At 36.8% G+C, this 19,867-nt stretch overlaps 4 protein-coding genes across 20 annotated transcripts; 2 read left to right on the forward strand and 2 right to left on the reverse strand.

Annotated features, from left to right (window-relative positions):
- The first annotated feature begins 673 nt into the window (after positions 1-673).
- Positions 674-6,139, forward strand: LOC147491160 (Thioredoxin superfamily protein). Its single transcript, XM_086565490.1, has 7 exons — positions 674-1,300; positions 2,987-3,033; positions 4,874-4,988; positions 5,359-5,403; positions 5,482-5,541; positions 5,627-5,722; positions 5,802-6,139. Exons 1-7 carry the CDS (start codon positions 998-1,000, stop codon positions 5,916-5,918), a joined length of 783 nt encoding a protein of 260 aa, XP_086421616.1. The 5' UTR covers positions 674-997; the 3' UTR covers positions 5,919-6,139.
- Positions 6,140-6,145: 6 nt separating this feature from the next.
- LOC147491161 (RNA-binding protein 1-like) lies at positions 6,146-8,129 on the forward strand. The gene is made up of 2 exons (XM_086565489.1): positions 6,146-6,513; positions 7,108-8,129. The coding sequence occupies exons 1-2, from the start codon at positions 6,298-6,300 to the stop codon at positions 7,936-7,938; spliced, it is 1,047 nt and encodes a 348-aa protein (XP_086421615.1). The 5' UTR covers positions 6,146-6,297; the 3' UTR covers positions 7,939-8,129.
- Positions 8,130-11,612: 3,483 nt separating this feature from the next.
- LOC147491162 (uncharacterized) lies at positions 11,613-15,281 on the reverse strand. 17 transcript variants are annotated; one of them, XM_086568729.1, is made up of 11 exons: positions 15,097-15,281; positions 14,940-15,014; positions 14,715-14,786; positions 14,093-14,164; positions 13,700-13,760; positions 13,513-13,630; positions 13,338-13,469; positions 12,530-13,243; positions 12,244-12,323; positions 11,966-12,064; positions 11,613-11,866 (listed from the first exon to the last, which is right to left on the reverse strand). In XM_086568729.1, the coding sequence occupies exons 2-7, from the start codon at positions 14,964-14,966 to the stop codon at positions 13,442-13,444; spliced, it is 378 nt and encodes a 125-aa protein (XP_086424855.1). In that variant the 5' UTR covers positions 14,967-15,014; positions 15,097-15,281; the 3' UTR covers positions 11,613-11,866; positions 11,966-12,064; positions 12,244-12,323; positions 12,530-13,243; positions 13,338-13,441. The 17 variants fall into 17 exon arrangements, with proteins under 17 accessions (XP_086424855.1, XP_086424857.1, XP_086424862.1 ...); XM_086568731.1 differs by lacking the exon at positions 13,700-13,760 and adding an exon at positions 13,761-13,800; XM_086568736.1 differs by having other exon boundaries at positions 13,700-13,800.
- Positions 15,282-16,993: 1,712 nt separating this feature from the next.
- Positions 16,994-19,099, reverse strand: LOC147491163 (protein FAR1-RELATED SEQUENCE 5-like). The gene is made up of 3 exons (XM_086567193.1): positions 18,674-19,099; positions 17,762-18,490; positions 16,994-17,653 (listed from the first exon to the last, which is right to left on the reverse strand). Exons 1-3 carry the CDS (start codon positions 19,097-19,099, stop codon positions 16,994-16,996), a joined length of 1,815 nt encoding a protein of 604 aa, XP_086423319.1.
- Between the last annotated feature and the right edge of the window lie 768 nt (positions 19,100-19,867).

Here is a 19,867-nt window from a genome sequence, read left to right on the forward strand (position 1 = left end):
ACCAAACCCCCCCACCCCAACCCCCCCATGAGGTTGTAGTTGAAGACTAGCTTGACAACAACTAGATAGTTCCGTAGTCCTTTTCTACAAGAGTGAAACCTCATCGAAGAAGTTACCCATCTTCAAAAGAAGATATTTGTGCGTAGACATTTAATTAGAGGTACACGCTCACATTAATAGACTCTTGGATCATACCCCAATAAAGAGAGATGAGCTGTATCACTCCCACAAGCCAACCCTGCCTCAACAGGATCCATAAGTCCATTTACTAAGGGTGAAGCAATGCCATCCAAATTGGGTGTCTTGGCAACTTGCAAAGGAGTATCTGATACAAAATTTCGGCAACGACACATTGCCCAAGCCATCAATCAGCATGAACGCTACTCATTTCTTGGGATTGCCCGTACCTTTTTTCTCACTCACTCTGAAAAAAAAGACGAAGGGTTATTTTAATTTTTTTTGATTATTTATAAAACAAATGAAAAGGTGAAAGTGGTATTAAAAAAGAAGAAAAAAATACTGGGCCAATTTATTTTGTCCTCTTGAGGATTATTAAAATAAAAAAACTGGGTTCCTTAGTTAGTTGAAAGTGATTATCAAAAAAACCCTGTCCATAAGAGTTGTTTTGAATCGAATTGAAACCCACAAAACTATATTCACTGTTGTTCAATTCATAACCGTCCATTATCATCGAGTGAGCGAAGCAAACGATTTTGGGAGAAGGGGCTATGCCAGACAAAAACCAATTTAGTTGGTTTCTGTCTGTTTGTCACTTTGTCTTCATCTTCTCTCTTTTTTTTTTTCGTCCAAATACTTTTCTCCTTCGCCCACCTCTTCCCCCGCATCACCCAACTCTCTCCCTCCGCCGCAGCTCCACTCGGTCTCTACTGCCACGCAGTATACTAGTTAGTTTAGTAAAAGCTGGGACATTTCTCCCGACTCAAAAAAAAAAAATCTACTCATTTGCTCTGTTCCGATCCCACCCAAATTCGAATCCATGGCTACGTTGCCCACACAAACTCTACTATTCCAACAACCCCGTTCTCTTCCTTCTTTCTCCCACTTTACTCCACTTTCCACACTTTTTTCTTCTTTTTCATCAGTTGGTGTGAAATTGAAGTCTTCTTTTTCATCAGTTGGTGTGAAATTGAAGAAAAAACAAAGTGCCCACTTGGTTGTAAGAGCTTCTACTACTACGTATGAATCTAACGAGGCAATTAGTGAGATCCTTGGTGATGTTGGTATTTTCACTGCAGCTGGTGAGCCTGTCTTGTTTAAAGATCTTTGGGATCAAAAAGAGGTTCAGTTTCACAACTTTAGTTGTTTTTTTTTGTCTTTCGTTTAATTATTTTTGCATTGTTTGGGAATTTATACTTATAACATGAAGTTGCGATAGTTTCTAGTTGCAAAAAAAAAAAAAAAATATTGGGTTCTTAATTGATAATTGTTTTTCTTATGGTGCAACTCTCCAAATCTTAGCTCCTTAGTATTTAGTGGGAGATAGAGAGGTTATGACACGTTAAAAGTTTGGAATATATTTCTGGATGACATTTTGGTGTAGTTGTTTGAGCTACAATTCCAATAGACTTTGTAGTTATTTATCTTATAAAGGAGAACAATCATAACCTAGGACTAAAGTGAGGATAGAAACTAGAACTATGGTGATGAATATCAACTATCAACCTCTATAGAATCTAGACAAAGACCATTGGTTAAAAATTTCAGATCGAAAGTACCTAGAGTAGAGTACCAACTTAACAAGTTCTTATGTTTATATTTTGTCCGATAATCAAGAGTAATAGTAAGTAATTCCATCAGATGCGTGAAGATGCAGCATTGTATTGTGTTGAGGTGCAACTAGGGCTGGGAATGGTACGGGATTCAACCCGAATCCGACCATATCCGAATTCATATTTTGAAGCCTAAAATTTAATTTATATCTTACATTTATATATGAAAATCATTAAAATAGTGTATTTTTTGGTGTTTTTTAATGGATATGGATATCCGACCCGAATCCAGATATGGTAAAGAGTTTTGAGTGAGAATCCGACCCAAACCCGTACCATTTCCAGCCTAGGTGCAACCGTGCAAGTTTGTCAATCCCACTGTAGATAGCACGTACAGACGTACTCCTATAGAGAGTTGGCAAATTATGTGATTATGAGACTGAGATCCCCTGGGGGTAATTATTTGTGCCACTAGCATATTATGGTATGAATTGCTGGTATATTATGCATGTGCTGAGTGGTGATTGCAGACTGCAGAAATATAAAATGGTCTAATGTTAGTTGCAAGTTCTCCAACTATGCTGTGGTTTGCTGGAGATAGATAGATCTTCGGAGGGGGCATGATGGTGATTGCGTACTGCAGAAATGGAACAGGTCCAATATTGCAAGCTCTCCAATTTTGTGTTTTGTTGGAGATAGATAGATAGATAGATAGATCTTGATCTTCAGATGGTGTGTTTTGACATACAGATGATGGATGACTTCTTCAACGAATGTTGAGGCGGCAGTGGAAGTTTGGAGAATGGAAAACTGTTGTTTATACTAGAGTGATGCTGTTTGGGGATCATTATTCAGTAAAATTCGAGGGAGGAGGCCAGAGGAAGATGGCCTTGGGGTTTTTGAGAGTGAACTCTTGGGCTGTCAGACCACAAATTTCTTTAGGAATTTAGAAGATTTTAATCTGGTCCAAGTATCCATTGGAAGAAAAGAAAATGTTAAAGAGAGATAGATAGCAACTTATATTTTACCTAAAAATATTTTTCCTCGTAGCATGTTTGGTTTCATGTTTATTAAACTATTTTTCCTTCGTATATGTTGATTGTGAACAAGGGATGCATTTCCTTTATCTCTTCCTTGAAAACGAATATCGAGTTCAGAGCTACTTGAATTGCTTGATACTAGGATGTGAATTTTGGATATGCATGGCTCGAAACCTGGTTCTAAACATTAATCGCCATTATCCTTCATTGTTTCAGGGAATGGCTGTGGTTGCTTTATTGAGGCATTTTGGATGCCCTTGCTGGTAAGCATACCATTTAAATTGTAGATGTTACTTCCCTAATACTCGTGAACAACCTGAAGGCATGATAAATGAAAGCACCTCAGTAGTTAACAGGGCTAAATGCCCGATTGCTTACGTATGAGGGGCAAAGCTTTTAAGATATAAATGTGTTACTCATTTTACATCCTATTTATTTGTTAAATTATTGTATCAGAGGTCTTTAAAAGTACATTGTACATGAAGTTACATAATCTTTCATAATCTACTATGCCATCTGGAATATATTACATAAATACCTGATAATTGCTAATCCATATGCATGAAACGGTAGGTCACACTCCACGACGGAATCCTGAGCCATATACTAGATTACGATGCTGATTAAGTTGTCTATTGGATTGTGCGGTTTTCACTTTCCCTATGTATGTAAATGGTACTTGAATGTACTTGGTTAGAAGTAGGTCTACTGTGATGCCCTGAGTGGGTTTAGTCCCACTTCACTTAGGTAGTTGTCTTTGATTTGATCAAGTGAGCGTAGCGAACGCTTTTGTGTTCACTTCGAAAAGGGAGGTGAAAAGTCACTTGGTTGGTGTCTGTCTGTACCCCCCCTCCAAATGCTTCCCCGCTCACGCCCCACACTTCTTTCCTTCTCTTTCTTCTCACACCATTAACCATCGAGTTTCTCCCCCCTCCTTATTTATGCAAAACTACAAACTACAAACTACACAAACAAAAATCCACTCCAAATTCATCAACACAGAGCTAGAGAACGTGATGGTGGAATGAAATTCACCACTCTTCTTTCTTCTTCTTTGCTTCTCCTTAATGGTAAGATTTGTCATCCAACTGTTTTTTCCCTTTTACTTTGTAAGTTGTTTATGTTCAATTTTCTGTCCTTTTTACTTGTTGGTAAATGGGTTGGTTGTTTTTTGTAGTTGTACTACTTGGGTTTTTATTAGTTTGTTGTTATATGCTCTGGGTGTTTATTTTTTTTCGTTTTCATGATTTTGGTGCTTTCAATTTTGTGTTTTCATGATTTGTAGCTTAGACGTGTTTTTCATGTTTTTAGATAATAGATTGATAGTATGAGATTACTAAAACGAAATGAAATTTGATTTTTTAGTGGAAGCAGGACTTAGAGGGATGTACTTGATGTTTGGGGTTTGATATGGGTGTTGTTAATTCAAAGTTAGGCTAATAACAATGTTGTTGGTACTGTCAGAGAAAATGGTATGGGACTTTCTCATCAATATGATGAACAAGTAGTCCTGATATGAAGGAATATACACTGACAGTCGACATTATAATCAGAGACCACCTTGTAATTAGCATGAGTGTGAGTTCCCTGTTTTTATCTTTTTCTGGTGGGAAAATGCATTAGTCTGCATTAGTTCTTTCAGTCAACTTTCTAGGCCTGCTATGCTTTGAAATTTTTGTGACGTATAATGTAGTTTTCTTAGATGAGATTTTCTTTGAATTCATTTGAGAATGTTTTGGAGAAGAGAGCCCCACTCTTCCCTGATGGTAACTGGATTTCTCGAAGGGTATCTAGGGATTAGGGAGTGTTATTCTCCACCCTTTCTCCGCTCATGTCCCCACTGCAATGCAGTATACTAGTTATTCTAGTAGAATCTATCCCCCAATACAAGTTATTAATTTAAAACAAAATATTGTTGCTAGTTAATTATTACCAGTAGGCTTCATATTGTATTATTGTCATTGTACTTGTGTATCGGGCATTAGTTCTTGTAAGAGGAAGATCAGTATCACACCAAGTCTTAACATCTAGCATCAACCAGTTATTGTTAATAATATCTCTCAACTGCTCCTCTTGATCTCCTTTTACTTGAATTTTTTTAAGCTGGGAATTCGCTTCAGCACTCAAAGATTCAAAGTCACGGTTTGATTCAGCTGGTGTTAAGCTAATAGCTGTTGGTGTTGGCACGCCTAACAAAGCCAGGATGCTAGCTGAGAGGGTACTCTTTCCTCCTGTACTTGTAGTATGCTCATTCCCTAGAAATATTTCCCTGATGGGTAGCCTATTGCCTCAATCATCAAGGTCTGGTGTTAGCCATTACCCCAAATAACATTGACCTACTACTAGTGAACTGACATCCCAAGTGAGGCAATAAGCCTTTTTACCCTCAGGTGTAGGAAGTTGTTATTCATATTTTGTTTAGGGAGTTAGTGAGTCACAAGCTGCATGTCTCTACAACCGGGTAAGATTTTTTTGTTCTCGTAAAAAGGAGGTAACAATCCTGTACTGTACTGCAATTTGCAGCGGTTTGCAAGATATTTTCTCTTGTTCACTTGAGATAATTGTTCTCTTTGATCTTATTTGGGCAGCTACCATTTCCACTGGATTGCCTTTATTGTGATCCTGACCGTAAGGTAACAGTACTCAAGCTCTGGACATTGTGATTAGTTCGTCTGTCGATAAAATATTCTTACATCATGACTCGATTTCAGGCATACGATGTTTTGGGCTTATACTATGGTTTCGGCCGCACATTCTTCAACCCCGCCAGTGTATAAGTTTTTTAACTTCTATTTTCTGGATAGTGAACCGCCATTTCTAGACTTCACACACTTATTACTCACTACAATGTGGCAGGCCAAGGTGCTTTCAAGATTTAATACTCTGAGAGAAGCTGTAAAGAACTATACCATTGAAGCCACTCCAGATGATAGAAGTAGTGTATTGCAACAGGTTTAAGAGCTTGCCTTCTTTGGTTTCTGTTTTTATATTGTTTAACCCACACTCATTCCTGGTTACCTTGTTTTCTCAGGGTGGGATGTTTGTCTTCAAAGGGAAGCAATTATTATATTCAAGAAAAGACGAAGGGACTGGTGACCATGCCCCTTTAAGTGAAATCCTTGATATATGCTGCACATATCCAGCATGAACTAAAGCCCCAAGTTTCAACGTTATTATGCACTGCATCAACACTTTGGGCAGATTCTTTGTGAATAACAATACGCTGGTTTAAACGAAACTTACTAAAATCAAGCCGTTTCGACCAGTTTCACTTTCCGGTATTTTAGATGAATTGATAGTCATGTATAAGTCTGTAATGTATTCAATATTCTATTACTTTTCGAGATAAGATTTTCCAATAAGCTAAAACCGAGTCTGGGCCCAATTGCCTCGTAATAACTTTTTATATATATAAGCCCAACCCAACTTCTTCTTCCATAAACGTATGACCGTAGAAAAAAAAAAACTTTCTTCTTGGTTGCAGAGTGAGCGAGAGGTTTAGAGGGGGTTTTGAGAGTTTAACAACAATGGAACGTGTAAAACTTTACATAGGTGGGCTTTCTCTAGGAACTGAAAAAGATGCATTGTACGAACACTTTAGTAAATATGGAAAAGTTAAAGATGCTTTTGTGATTAGAAAAGGAGACAATGGGATTGTTAGAAAGTTCGGGTTTGTTGAATTCTTTGATGTTTCTCTTGCTGAGAAAGCTCTTCAAGAAAACCATGTTATACGTGGAAAAACGGTTGGTTTACTTTTTTTTTTTCAACCCATGGTTTTATTATCCTGTTTTCGTAGTCAATGTTTGTGCATGAAAGTTTAATTTTTTAGTAGTTTAATTGTCTTGGGCTTGCTCTTGTTTTTTGCTTTAAGTTTGTGTGCGACTATTGTCTCAATTTCATGTTTAGTCATGCAAGATTGTACTTGTTGTAGTTTAGAGCGACTATTGTCTCAATTTCATCTTTAGTCATGCAAGATTGTACTTGTTGTAGTTTAGAGCGACTATTGTCTCAATTTCATGTTTACTCATGCAAGATTGTACGTGTTGTCGTTTAGAAATTTAGAGTTTGTTTTAAAACTTGAAGTACCTTTCGCGTATTTTGGTTGTTTTGTTTTCTACCAAAAGTTTATTTTTTTTATCCCTTAGTTTTGTTTATAATGATGGATGATGCCAATTTTATATATAACTGGTATGAGGGCATCACATTCACTAGTGCTAGAAATCTAGAATGTCAATTTGTTTAGGCTATTGTCCCTTTATTTATTTGTCAGTTTCGTTAATGGATTTTCTGCTGAGGTTTTGTTGTTTTGTGTTGGTTATTTTATACTGCCATTATAGGTAGACGTGAGAATAGCAGCACCCAGATTTGAACAACACCATAACATGCAACACCAATATAAGACTAAGAAGATTTTTGTAGGTGGATTATCTGCTAAGGTTACTGACGACGACTTCAAGAATTACTTTGAGAAATTTGGTAACATTACAGATGTTGTTGTAATTGATGATAGCACCGGTAGGCGAAGAGGTTTCGGGTTCATTACATTTGATTCGGAGGAAGCTGTTGACAGCGTAATGCGGAATAATTTTCACGTAGTAAAAGAAAAAACTGTCGAAGTTAAAAGAGCTATACCGAAAGAAAGGATTGGGTACAATTATAACGACAACAACTCCAAAAATAGACGTAATGGTTATAATAATGGAGTTTTCGCCGGAAGAGATTCAGATTGGAGTAACCACTATATTTATTTTCCATTTTATAGTCCCCCCAATTATGGGTATTACGGGCCTGTTTTTTTTCATGGTTATGCTGATAGCTATCCTTATGCTGGTAGCTATCCTTATGGTGCAACAACGTTTGGAGGATACTCTCATGAAGATTATAGTGGAGTTAGTTATGGGAACTCTACAGGAAGTCCCTGGTACACGGGAAGAAGCATGTCGCCATATGGAAATAGTGGCATCTATCCTGCTTACATGACTTCTGTGGCTGCTGGCTATATGGATGCTACAGCTGGTGGCTATTACGACCTCATGAGACCTATTAGCAATGAGGACCAGAATCAGGATGTTAACATTGATATGGAACAGATGGTGGCTAATACACTTGAAGGTCAAACTGCTGACAATGATTCTTCAGGTATTACAGGAAACTATGATGTGAGGTGACAGACAAAATCAGAGTAGACTTCAACATATTGTTCCATATATATGGTTGAGGTGCATTCTGTGAAATGAACTTGTTCTTGTTCTTTAATTGGATATATATATGTGTGTGTGTCTGCAGTACTTAACTTTTCCTGTTTATAAACCTTTTTCTGTCTTCGTGGCGATAATATTATTTTGCAGTTCATTTTCCCTTTTTCATGTGTATGTTTGTTGGTTACCAAAATAATGTATATTCTTGTTTTATACATAGCATGTAAAGTGATTTTTTTTGAGCATCCACTGGATGTTACTTCGGAAGAACAGATTTACATGCACTCCAGGCCTATAGATCTTCACAAGGTTATTTATTTTTATTTTTTTTATTGTTCAATCTTCAATTTTATAGTCATCTGAACTCAGCAATGTTTTTTTTTTTTTTTGATAATCAACAGATATATGTATATATATATTAAGATACTGAAAGTGATGAGGTTACAGACAGAATATCATCTTCCAAAAAGTGCTTCAACCAACTTGGTGGGATTGTTAACCACTCAGAACTAGGAAGTAAATTATGCCCAACAGATGCTAACTTGTGGGCTACAGAGTTGACAGATCTATTGATCCACTTAATATTTACATTATCAAAAGTAACCAGCTATATCCATATGAGAGGCCCAAAGAAGATCTATAATAGCCGCAGATATATTCTCAGGAGATTGATTAGGATGACTTTGAAGTGCTTCCACTGAAGATCCGTCATCCAATCCCTCAATTTGATATATTCTCAGCAATGCTAGTCTCTCTATTTATTGTAGTTGTGATATAGGACAGATGATTACTCCTTTAAGTGAGTTGTGAGTTGTGAATCTGCCTACTCAATACCAAATTAGGCATTTATAAATCAAAGAGTGTCTGATATAGCCCATATAGGCCAGTTGGGGTGCGTCGAAAATCAGTCTTTGAGTTTGGTGGCCTGTCAGTTAAGTCAGTCAATCTAGGGCTGTCCACGGTTCGGTCCGGTTTAAGGTGAAAACTTGGCCCGAATCAAAGTACTCAGTTCTGTAAAGTAGCAACCGAAACCAAACCGTCATCTGTCTAAAACTGATTGAAAACCAAACCGAAATTTCGGTTCAGTTCGGTTTTAAATTTCGGTTTTTGCCAACAGCTTGAAACAATTAATAAATCTCACCGACAGGTCCATGTAATGAAACCCTCAAGTGCAACCATAAAAGCCTGTGTCCCAGCTAATGTATTTATACATTCCTTCCAGTATTACTTTTGGTCTTTTAAGCAATATGTGACTAAAACTAATAGTTGTTCACTTAGAGTATCTTTAGCAGTGATATCAACCTAGCATCAACCAAATTCAAGAATTTGGTGTTTTTTCAACTTCAGCAGTACTATATATTGATGAAAACACTAAAAAAACACCAAACCAAACACCAAATCGACCAATATTTGGTTCCAGGTTTGATGCTGTATCAAATCACTCACGCGGTTTGAGAAACACCGCGCGGTTTTGGCAAAACCGCGTGGGCTTGGGCTGCTAAATGGGTTTCTATGGCGCGGTTTTGGCAAAACCGCATGGGCTTGGGCTTGATAGGCGTGGTTTTGCAAAACCGGCGGCGCTTTTTTCGAAAAATTAGCTTCGCTTGGAGAACGCTTTATATAGAAGTAGCACGATGTTCACGAACACCGCCAGCGGTTTTGGCAAAACCGCGTGGAACTTCTGGGCTTTGTCGGTTGGGCTTGATGGCGGTTTTTGCCAAAACCGCGTTGGCTATATGGCAACTTCAGGAGTAACATCACCCCCATTTCTCAACACCCCCACCCCCATTTCTATCATAGCTTCTGTTGTTTCTTTCTCCCAATATCTAATTTCAAGCGCATTATCCGTTCTTATCACTTTGGTTCATAATGTTAAGAGTTTATCAAGTTTATGAGTTTGGTTATTGCTCCATTTAATTTAATTTTAAGAACATGAGATGACTTTAAGATTAATTGATCGATCCATGCTTTAATATATGTTTCAATTCAACTAGTAATTATTGAGAATGCTTTCTCCTTCATTTTGGATTTCGAACAAAATTTTAATTTGGTTTATGAGTTGGAATCATCGTTTTGTGAAGTGGGGTTGTGAGATGGTTGTTAGAATTTGAGAAGCTTGCTTTAAATGTTTCTATGACTTTTAGAACTTGTTCATTTTTCTTCATTTTGTGTTTATTGTATGATGAATCCGAAAGCTTTCGAGGTAAGATAGAGGAGAGATGCAAGAGGCAACAAGGTGGAAGAGAGGGGGTGTGTGAGAGCTGAGAGTTTCTTGAAGGTGGAACGACCTCTTACCAGTTTTGCTATAGTCCCATATTCAGCGCATATGCCTAATTAACAAAAAATGTGAAGTTCATATATATATGAGTAATATAGAGTGATTTTTTGCTCCCAGCGGGATTTGCTCCAAGAGCTCAAACAGGAACCAACCAAGTGTCCACTGAAAATGGGTCAACAATTATCAAATTTCCACCTTAGTATATGCTTTCTGATTTACCCCCAACCTTAAAAAAAATAAAAGAAAAAAACTTAACCAGTTACAAAATCTAGTTTTTGGTCTTAATTGTTGGAAAAAAAGGAATAAAAAACTTGAAGTGCTGAACTAGTGACACTTCTTTCAAACTAAAAAAGATAAAAAAAATCTTTAGCTAATGATGGGAAGAATTCCTATATATTTTACAATGAGATTTTTTTAATTCTTTTTCTTTTTATTTATTTCTATTTTTAGTGGGGACAAATCATGAAGTTTGTTCTAAGGAAGGAATTTGATAACTGTCAATCTCTTTTTAGTGGACACGTGGTTGGTAATCACTCAGTAATATAGGCCCCGTAAGTTGTGTTTCAAAGTTGTTGACTACGACTAAGAACTAAACACAATTCGGTTCGGTTGGTACCGATTAACGAGTGATTTTTTGCTCCCAGCGTTGGTTCCTCCAAGCGCTCCAAGGGATTTATCAGCCATACACGTTTCATTTTTTCCATCCAAAAAGGAATGTTATAGCTGTATAAAATCTTCAAAATTTGGATTTTACTTGTTTGTCCTTCATAATTAGAAAGGAAATAAAAAGGAAAAAGAAAAAGAAAAAAGGAAAGTGGAATAAACCAACGTGTGTTCCTTCTTATGCGGCAGTATCTTCAACTTCTTACCGCAAAAACCAGTTACTCTTTTCAATTCTTCTTCTAACCATCTTCTTACATTGTGCGTTTAAATTGGGGACCTACTACATTAACAATGTGAGGACAAAAATGGACAGACTTACAGATCTTTGATTTTAGGACTGATTGAGTATGAAATCAATTAAACAAGTGAGCAAAATCCTCCCAACAGTTACGGAAATTGGATAACATCAAAATGACAGTTCTGCCCATAAAAAGGTGCAACTCAATAGATTAGACGAATTTTCATTGAGCATTATTTTGCATATTCATATTTAATTTAGCTAAGGAAGTTGGTTACATGGAGACTGAAGTCCAGGAGAAATAGTTGTAGCTGTGGTACTATGAATCAACCTTTGCCCACCCTTTTATGTGTTGCAGAAGGTTATTGCTGATTTGCTGATGAAAAGCTTGATTTTGAAATTAGTTCAATTTTATCCTGAAATCCTATTTTATAATTTATTAAACATCATATCTAAAGAGACATAAAACAATCAAACACATCTTAATCAACAAAAAAAGTTGACAAGTTCAATAAAAAGAAATCATACTTCTTACATCCCAAGTACAAAAGTATCATCACAAGCATTAGATGTTTAAAAGATATGAAGTTCAATGCATCACTACAATTATCCTTTTCAAGCTCAGCACAGCTTTTCACCTTGACAGACCGAGCACGGTGAGATGTTTCTAATTCAGGCTCCTTAGGTCTCGTCAATGTGAGTTTAGAAGTGGCGTTTACCTGTACAGAAATACCCACACAATTTACATTAGGTTGAACATGCTAGTGACGGGATGAAACAGTTAAGCGGGAAACACAAAGTCAGAAATCGATTATTACATGCAAGATCGAACGGTCCCTTGTACTGGACTCAAATTTCCTCACCATTTCGGCTGTAGAAATGAAAGGTGTTGGTGCTGCTCCTTCCCGAACATAAAGCTTAATAGTGAAAGAGAATTTCATACAAATTAGTAACCCCCACAAAAGTGGATATTTGACATATGTACAAAGTAGTCATTCCAATGCAAACCTTTCAATCCTCTTTACGAGGTTTATTAGTAAGTAGAGGGACACATATTAAAATTAAGACCTGAAAGAGTAAACAGATGCGAACAAACCTTGTCAAAGTCATCTCCACCAAGATGTGTATCTCCAGATGTAGATAACACCTCAAATACTCCATCACCAACCTCAAGGACTGCAATAAAAGCAGGCAAGTATTTAAGTAACTATTTTAAAGTAGAGAAAACAAATATACCTAGTTGTTTGTAAGGTTTTTCATAGAAAGGACAACGTCAAATTTGTAAAGTTCGTTCATTAGTATGTGAAGATGTGAACAAGTATAAGAAGGGCCAAAAGATATAGAAAAGAAATTATCAAAGATATTATACTAAAATCACATACTTGACGAGGCCTCAGGAAGAACTCTTTGTGCCTGAATTTGCTTCTGCTCCATTACATTCTGACGCTGAACACCTGACAAATGAAGCTTTTTCTGCATGTCACGTTGCAATGTATTAGGCTGGTGTTGCAATCCCAATTGTTGTTAATATTGTCCTGCTTGAGGTTGAAGCAGGGGAATCGGTGCCTGCTGTAGTGGTTGGGACTGTGACTATTGCCATGGCATTTGCATCATTGTCAATGGTGCCTGTGCAGTTTGTTGTTGCTGCCCCCCAATCTTAGCTTGTTGTAACAACATATGCGATGACTGGTGAGACTGCATGTTTGGAACACTGGATTGAGTTCCAAGCACTTGCTGCAGCTGTAACCCAGCACCATTTAATTTGTGATCCCAGCTTCTGTTGATTTAAGTTTGAGATATTATTTTGCTAACCCAACAACTGTTGTTGCTGCTGCATGTTTGACAGACTATTCTGCTGGCCAAGTAACCTTTGTTGCTGCTGCTGTTGCAAATCTGAGACGTTATTTTGACCGCTTAACTGATATTGTCGTTGCTGCCCTGCAAGTATTGTTGTTGCTGAGTGGGTGATGTTTGTTGTTGCGGAAGAGCGGTGTTCTGCTGATGCAAAGACAGTTGGGACTCTGGCTGCTGCATGTAACGTAAGATGCAGGAGAGTAAACGCTCACTTAAGGATGAACATATTTACAGACCGGCTCCTACAAGATCATAAGAATATAAGTGAAGTGAAATTGGTAACTCAATCAGATGAAATGACTATGCATGTTAACAAAATGTAGAAGTATTTCTTACCTCTAGATAACTTCCCAACACCAAATTGAAAGAGAGAAGAGAACCTAAGTTCAAAAGGTACTTTATCCCTTATGGGGAGGATATCAAATTTGCAGATTTGATACTTATTCCATCCAATTGATGAATTTACCTCTGCATCCATTAAAAAAAAAAAAAAAAAAAAAAAAAGGCTCACATGGGATTTTGTAGAATGAAGGAGCAGCAACATCTTAGAGAATCCATGAAGTGATAAGAGAGACCAAGAAGACCACCATAATCAAGTCCAACAGAAAGTCTTGGGATCCCAGAAGCTACTGAAATAAACCCAAATGCGTATATTAGACGAAAGCCTTAAAAATTGAGAGGAAATGGTAAAGCCATACCGAAGAGATAGAATGCTGCACTTGAAATCCCAAATACTGAAGCAACAGAACTTCCCAATACCTAAAATCCCAAAATTCAGACCCCTCTTCTTTGAATCTGTCTTTGAATTGTAATAATTTAAGAACACAAGTTAGAGTGAAAACACTCCCTTTACAAGTTCACTGAATTTTATACAAACCACAAATAAAAACAAAGTTCACTGAATTTTATACAAACGACAAATAAAAACAAAATGTATGTAAGTTTTCTCATTTAACTACAAATCAAGACTTCCTACATAAATCAAATATAAAACAAGTACTATTTTATTTTTCTTTCCAACAATTAAAACTACTCTAGATAAACGTACTGTAGCTTTTGCATATTGGTCGGAACCGATCCATCCCACCTACCCAATTTTTCTTGCAGAACAGATTCCCACATTGCTGCTTCTGGCTATGTAACAAGCTGCCAACCTCGCCAAACTGGAGGTAGAGGAGCAATATCTTTTAGCACAACTGGCACAAAATGTGTTCCTTCATTTATGTGGCAAATGACAATTATCCGAAACAATTCTTTTGGACCTGTCCTCAGCGGAAAGTACGTAACACATAATTTTGGTGGTGCTATAGTGATAAAAACAACATTAAAAGCACTTGCGACTAAGGAACCCATGTCCGGTAGATCAAGCCATTCTTTCTCATTCATTGTAAAAGACTTGGTACATTCTAAGTTTCTTTTGTGGTTTTCAAACACATCATGACCGTACAACTTTGTATAGTAATCCACATATTGCATAAGTTCTTTCAACATAAGCCCCCTTATGGTCCTCCATGCTAAATCATCTGTATATCCTAGCAGTGTAGCTATGGATCTATAACCACAATGCCCATCCGGAGTTACCTCGGCCAATGACTCAATCATATCACAAATCAAAGGATTAAAGTCACCCAAAACATTTTCCCACTTATGTTTGAGGTCTTCATTTTTTAGAATTATCTCCGGCCTAATATTTTTTTTTCTACTTCTCTTCACCTTAATTTTTTTTGTTGCTTCCCTTTCCATGTCATCATTTTCGCTGAAATCAAGCCTTCTACGTGGTAATCCCTACATAAAGTGTACATTTTGTTTCTAATTATTATGATTCTATGATATGATAAATTTGTGACCGAAAAAATTGAAGTATCTAAAGTTGTAGTACTAGTGTTTGGCATACTAATAGCATGACTCTAACTAGATTATAGTTATTTTAGATGGTACCTGTCTAAACTCAGTATCATTGATCATGGAATTAAAGCTGCTTGATTGTGGTTGTCCTCCATGGTTTATGGAAACCTGCTTTGTGCCATTCAAACTTTAGTATAATTTCATTTGGTACAAAAAAGAGTGTATAAATTAAGTTATGGAATTGAATCACCTGTTGCAATAGTTGTTGAAAACTGAATGTAGAAGTAGTTGCAAAGCGATTTACAGAGCCGACTCCATTTTCTAGAGCACTAATTCCCTATCACAATTCACAAATACGCTTTAGCAAGACAAATAAGAATGTGCACATAACCACTTTGTAAATGAAAATTGATCGCTTGCATTATCTATGTGAAAGAAAACTATACTTGAGTGTATTGAGGAGCAACTTCTTCTGCAGTGTTAAAATGACTATTTTCCTCGTCACTTGTAGCTTGAACAGTATTCTTGTCACCTTGTTGTCATAAAATAAAGAGATGATAAGGCCACTAAATTGTTAATTAATTAAAATATCACATCATTAACCAAATTGAACAGTATTCTTGTCACCTTGTTGTCATAAAATAAAGAGATGATAAGGCCACTAAATTGTTAATTAATTAAAAGGGTTATTTAGGGATTGGTCCTACTTATTTAGGGGTATTTAGGGATAGGCCCTAAAATTATTGATTATTAGGCTTTAGTCCTACTTCTATGGATTGACCTTGAGTCAACTCAGTTGACCGTAGTCAACCCATTTTATAAGAATATAATTTTCGTTTTTTATGAAAATGGCCAAACTACCCTTTCTTTCTTCTTCTCAATTGACCTTTCTTTCTTCTTCTCAATTGACCCATTAATTAATCAATGATTCTTGAACCCACCAGCAAACAAAGCAGCAGAAAGATTTTGTCAACAACCAAATCGTGTCCACATAACCATTTTTAATAACGAATTGAATGAGAATTTTGCTTCATTTTGAGTATCGGTATTGAAAATGTATCCATGAAACCAAAGTCATCTCAGTATTAGTTATCTGTATTAATGCAATTTCACTTGCAACACAATCTTTATATCAACATTCACTCTCAAATGGTCCAGGTATTATTGTATGGATTCAACTATTTCTCGTTTTGTCTTCAGTTGAATTCCGACATCCAACGTCATATCCACGTCTGAAAACGATGGCTACTACCGAAAAATGAGGTCTTGATGAAGTATCTGGGAGTTCGGTATCGGAATTTGGTTTTTGGTGAATTGGTATTGAAATTGGATTATGGTTTTGAGAGTTTGAGGTGAAGATCAGGAGGAATGAAAAATGGGTTGTTGTTGTTTCTAATCGTTATTGATTGATATCGATATCAGTTCTAAGTTATTGACCCACTGTCGAAATCAACAGCTTCAAATCCGACACCTCCGTCTGTAATTGAAAAGCTTGGTATCGGTATCGAAATTGGATTATTTGCTTCGTCCATTTTGTATCAAATCTCAACCGAAGCTCTGTATCGACAATAAATCATAACCCTCCATATCTGTTCTTCATATCGGTTGCGGAAATTATGATGAAAATATAATCATCTCCATATCGGTTATCCATATTTGATTCTCCTAAGTTGAATGGTTTTGGGTGTTGAAGTTGGGTTGCTGTTTTTGTTCTCTTTTGGATTGGATTGCTAAAATTTGATTCTGACTCATCGTATATGCAAGTAGTCTTCTATGTCTTTGTTGTTGTCGCACTTCGATTTGGATTGGATTGATGTTTTCGTTTTCATTTCACTCTTTGAATTTGATGTTTGAAGGTTTATCATTGATTAATTAATGGGTCAATTGAGAAGAAGAAAGAAAGGTCAATTGAGAAGAAGAAAGAAAGGGTAGTTTGGCCATTTTCATAAAAAAAACAAAAATTATATTCTTATAAAATGGGTTGACTACGGTCAACTGAGTTGACTCAAGGTCAATCCATAGAAGTAGGACTAAAGCCTAATAATCGATAATTTTAGGACCTATCCCTAAATACCCCTAAATAAGTAGGTCCAATCCCTAAATAACCCTAATTAAAATATCACATCATTAACCAAATGTAAATAATATTAAGACAAACCTTTCCCGATTCTTTTACTCTTCTTCGATTTCGTTTCCAACACGCCTTTAATTCGAGCCTTGGGACCAAAATGTTTCTTGTGTACTGGATTCCTTAAGGGTGGAATGTCACCTGATTGACTTCTAGTAAAGTTTTCCTCAATTTGCTTTGCAACATTATGTGAGCTTCCATGTGTATCTCCTTCACTGTCAGAAAAGAACTCTAGTGTTGAAATCGTGCGAAACATTTCAGATATAGCAAAATCCCTTCTTCTCTTTGACCTTGCTCCTTGTCCAACTAGTGTTTGTGCACAATGGGATATTTCACTAAACCGTAGTGAGAATTCGGGATCTAAGTCATCTTGAATCACTTCCCCGTTGGAGTCATACACAAGATTGGTAGCAACTTCCATTGTCCATCTCTTTAAATAATATACTGAAGGGAGACTAGACACCTCTAACTCAAGGAATAATTTCAGTATGTGTTTACACAAAATCCCCTGAAATTCAAACTTTTTGCAACTGCAGCTCACTAGTTGTGTAGAATCCGTGTAAGTAACTGTCCGCTTCCTAGTATTTGCTTTTCCAACCAATCTTACTGAGTAAGATCTTGTCTCACCATCAACACCAAGTAGTTCTAACTTTAAAGCCAGACTTTTGATGCATTGCTCCTGAAAGATCTTAAATATATTTCTTGTGTACTTTCTCGATGCTTCGCTTCAACCACCCAAAGAGTAGACAAAGTAGGTTTTGTTTTCTTGTTATTAGTATCGCCTAACCTTTCTTTTGACGCGTCTCCTATTCAATGCCTTGTCAAACTGACTTACAAATTCTCGAAGAATAAGATTTCCCGAGAAAAATTTCTTCAAAAATTTGTTAATGCTCTCACTTCTCTCCGTAGTTGTCATACCAGCACAAAAATGCTCGTGACCATAAACTTGTGCCCATTTGGTCTTCGTTTTATACAAATTCTTCAGCCATTCATTTGCTTGCACACCATAGTCAGAAAGTAACTTTTTCCAACTTTCTTCAAATTCATCAACTGTTTCAGGGTTATATATACCCGCATTGAGATATATATGCCATAAACAAAATCTATGGTGGGTGTTAGGGAACAATGTGTTAATGGCATTGCCAATTGCAGGCACTTGATCTGTAAAAATGGTTTCTGGGTGCTTTCCTCCCATTGCTTCTAGAAATGTCTTGAACAACCATTCAAAAGATGGTATTGTTTCATCCGCAAACAAACCACATCCGAAAAGAACAGTTTGCCCATGATGGTTTACTCCGACCAGTGGTGCACATATCATATTGTAACCATTTGTCCTAAATGTTGTATCAAAAGACATCACATCTCCAAAATTATGGTAGTCCGACCTTAACTTCGTGTCAGCAATGAAAACTCTACAAAGCCTATTCTGCCCATCCCTTTTAAGCTTGTAGAAAAAGAACTCATTGGCTTCTTCCTTCTTTGACAAATAATCTAATAGGCATTGTGCATCACCTTCCTTCACAGACTCAAGACGTGTTCTTGAAATAACATTATATAAATCTGATTCTTAAAAATTCAAATATTCAGCCCACGACCTCGGTGCTCAAATAACCCATAATATCATTGGTTCCAATTCACGAGGAGCTCATATATTTTGTATGAGGTCCTTTTGTGAAAAAGATCTATTCTACGGTGAGACCCGCAACATGTGTGCATTAGTTGGATCCACAAGAGGATGATTGTGCTCTTCCACAAATTCATCCACAACATACTTCTTATTATCGTTCAATCTTATCATCATCATTGCCTTGCATCCACTCCTCCTTTCATCTCTTTTTTTTACTGGAGTTGTCTTCTGTTTGTAAAACCCTTCCCAAGAGCAAGTCAAATCTTTTCGCATTATTTCACGAGCCGCATTTCGATACATCGAGTTCTTCCTAACACTAAATCCGACAGTCTTTGCATATCTATTATAGAAACTATATGCCTCCATATCACTATCCAATAACATCCCAACTGCAGGAATTTGATTATCTGAATATTTGTTATCCTCTCGAAAGTCCACATCCACTTCCTCATTACTTTCATCATCAGATGCATAATCCATAACACCATCATTTTCCATCTAGTATAAGGATAAATGAGAGAGCTGAGCAATGTGTGTGTATTTTTTTTTTTTTTTTTTGAGAGAGTACGTGAAGAATACTTAAGAGGTTCGAGGGGTGGTTTTTTTTTTTGGTTCCAACTTCCAACTCTTTCTTTTATCTCCATCGTGTTTGATATTAATCATTCCACTTTTTTCCTTTTTTCTTTTTCTTTTTCCTTTTTATTTCCTTTCTAATTATGAGGGACAAACAAGTAAAATCCAAAATTTTGAAGATTTTATACAGCTGTAACATCCTTTTTTGGATGGAAAAAATGAAACGTGTATGGCTGATAAATCCCTTGGAGCGCTTGGAGGAACCAACGCTGGGAGCAAAAAATCACTCCCGATTAACCGAGGCACGAAATTGAGAACCGCACCAACCTATTTAGTTTTCACTTTTAGGAATTGAGAACCGAATCGGGTCTAATAAGAATCGACAAAATTAGCCGATTTGGTTTGGTTTTCGGTTTTTGATGAACACCCCTATCAGTAATAGTTCGTGAAGATAGATTTTTGGAGATGGAGCATCTCAAGTGGAGAAAATAGAGTGGAGAAGAAGCATATAATCCCCCCTTGGTAGTTCCCTCGTCATTTATAGCTCGTAACCTTTTGGCAATGTGGCTCTTGAATGAGCTTAAATGCGGATGTACTAAAGTGTATGGCTGCTGTTACAGAACTGTTGTAATGTCTGCATTTCTATCTTTGAGCGTTACGAGACCTGGCTGAGCTACTTGGCAGCAAGTCATG

Source organism: Coptis chinensis, chromosome 6 (assembly GCF_015680905.1).
Source record: "Coptis chinensis isolate HL-2020 chromosome 6, ASM1568090v1, whole genome shotgun sequence".
Taxonomy (NCBI): Eukaryota; Viridiplantae; Streptophyta; class Magnoliopsida; order Ranunculales; family Ranunculaceae; genus Coptis; species Coptis chinensis.